Source organism: Chaetura pelagica, unplaced genomic scaffold (assembly GCF_000747805.2).
Source record: "Chaetura pelagica isolate M959 unplaced genomic scaffold, ChaPel_1.0 scaffold488, whole genome shotgun sequence".
Lineage (NCBI taxonomy): Eukaryota > Metazoa > Chordata > Aves > Apodiformes > Apodidae > Chaetura > Chaetura pelagica.
The window spans coordinates 55,522-57,830 of NW_009954235.1; the positions used below are offsets into that span (position 1 = coordinate 55,522).

The 2,309-nt window shown below is 51.6% G+C and overlaps 1 protein-coding gene across 1 annotated transcript in view; it reads left to right on the forward strand.

Moving 5' to 3' along the window:
- Positions 1-2,309, forward strand: part of RAX (retina and anterior neural fold homeobox) — a 7,199-nt gene that overhangs the window by 2,864 nt on the left and 2,026 nt on the right. The window contains exon 2 of the mRNA XM_010003649.1: positions 1,553-1,727. Within this exon, the coding sequence (XP_010001951.1) occupies positions 1,553-1,727 (175 nt within the window). The remainder of the gene's footprint in view (positions 1-1,552; positions 1,728-2,309) is intronic.

Here is a 2,309-nt window from a genome sequence, read left to right on the forward strand (position 1 = left end):
AGAATATTATCCAATATTATCCTGCTTGCCCCTGTAAACTTCCAATGGAAATTGGTCTTTGCAAAACTGTATCAATTTCTGAGGCTTCATTCTTGTATAAGATACATCTCTGTGTGAGCAGGGGATTTAGCTAACAGCCAGTATATTAGCCCAAAGGGTGACGTTCAGTTACCTCTCTTTGCCATCCTAAACTCTCTGTGTTAGTCTCTGACTGTCAGAGGAACTTTCTTCCTCTCCAGAGCAGCGATTCCTCGTGTGAGAGTCGGGGCACCAGGGTCTGTGTCTGACGCGCAGCAACAGAGACCAGAGCTGGTGCTGGAGGAGTCTGTCAGGGCTGCTCTCTCTGCTCTGCTACAGGGCTGGGTTTTGTTCTTGTTTTTCAGATTTTTTACAGATTGTGACCAAGGCAGTTGCTGCCTCGTCCAGCATCTCTTTTAAGGTTTCATTTGTCTGCAAGAAGGATGCAACAGTGACAAATACAGCTCCACACAGCAAAACCAACTTCAATAATCTACTGCTGAGGAAAGAGGATCCTTCTCATTTAGGAAGGAAGGTCTCTTATCTGCTATGTGGGATGTGTGCCCTGCTTTGGGGGTGGAAATTTTTTTTTTTTGCTGTGCATTCACATTGTGATTAACAGCAAAAAATCTGAGTCTTGTCCTTTTATGTGACAATTTAGACAGATGCCCTAAGGGTAACATCTGTGCCAGGACCCAATGCCTTTTTTGTGGCACTTGCTGCCAGACCAGAGTCCCAACTAAATGGTTTTTTCTCCTTCCTCTCTCCATTCTATCCTTCTTTTTTGCTACAGCAAACAAAAACGATTCCCGAGTTTTGCCCAGGGCTTCGGGAGGGACAGGCACGTTTTGTGCTGGTTCTGAGTGCCATAAAACCCCAGCTCCAAATTAGAAGAAATTAGGGACATTGCACAGTTCATTCATCTTCACTAATAGAGTTCTTGGGAAACACACATGTAGATTAAAGGAACACAATGGCCCCTGGCTGATTGCTTTGAGTACCCTCCAATGCCCCTACAATGGTATTGACTTGCTTTTCATATCGTGCACAAAAGCCACACTAACCTTTTCTTGTCTCTTCTGTTGGCCTCTTCCCTCTTTGCCAACGAATGGCTGAGTCCTTTCGGCTTCTACCCCCCCCTCCCCGAGCAGCGGGCAGTGAAGGCAAACCTCACCTGGAGCTACCAGGAAAAGCTGAGAACCTCTAAAATTAATTACCTTTGGGACATCAGATCATAAACCTTAAAACTGGGTGGGCACCGGTAGGGGCAAGCACCTCCAACCTCTGTTTTGAAGCGATTGCCCCGGAAATACCTACACAAAATGGGTCCTGCTGGGGCGGAGGGGGAAGCAAAAATGAAGATTTGTTTAAAGAAGTCATACCTTTTATTAGACTAGTTAATACATCTGGAAGAAGCAGCAGCAGTGTTTTTCATTCACATATACTGTCCTCAGGCTTGAAATCGAAGCATCTTCAAAGCTAAGTGCAGGCTGGAAACCACTCTGGATGTTACTGTGTTTGTCACCTGAGCCAGCTGGGTCAGGCGGTGCCCGGTGCCTCAGAGGGACTGGCAAGTGCTGGCAGCAACAGTGATAAAGTAAGAGAACGAGAAAAGCAGGAAAAAAAAACGGGTGCAGGAAGGAGTACGCAGGAAGCAGGAGACACGATGCCGCTGTCCGGTCAGAACCGCGCCGAGTCCTCGGTGCCAAGTCTGGAGGGGCTCTGCTCCTGGCCATGCCTCCCACGCGTGTGGCAGCTCTCCCGGGAAGCGCTGCCCTGCCCTGCCCCAGCCGCACTCGCGCCGCGGGGGACCAGGTCACAGAATCAGCTCTTCCCACAGGGTCTGTTCGTACCAACACCTTGGACAATTTTCTCAGAAACACTGCCTAGCCCTTTCCACGGGCCTGTGAAGGCTGGAAGGCTGAGCATCCTCCTTCCGATGTCTCCAGAGCCCATTCTCCCCTCCCCAAATTCCCGCACGCGCTCCCCTTGCTGTCTAAGCCCGGCTGTGGAGCTGTGAGGCGCAGGGCAGGTATCGCGACAGGGGACCGGAGCACCAGCCTTCACCCCCACTGCCTTTTAGCCCGTGCATGTGTCACCGAACAGCGTCGCGGCATCGCCCCGCATGTCACCTTTTAGAGGCGAGCTAAGAAAACCACGCACTTAGTAACTGCCCGGGACGGGCACAGGCTGGAGCGGCCAGGGGAGAGACACTCCCGGAGGCTCCGAGCGCCCGCAGCCCGGCAACCTCCCGTCCTCTGGCCAGGACCCCGCCCGGGGGTCCCGTCCCT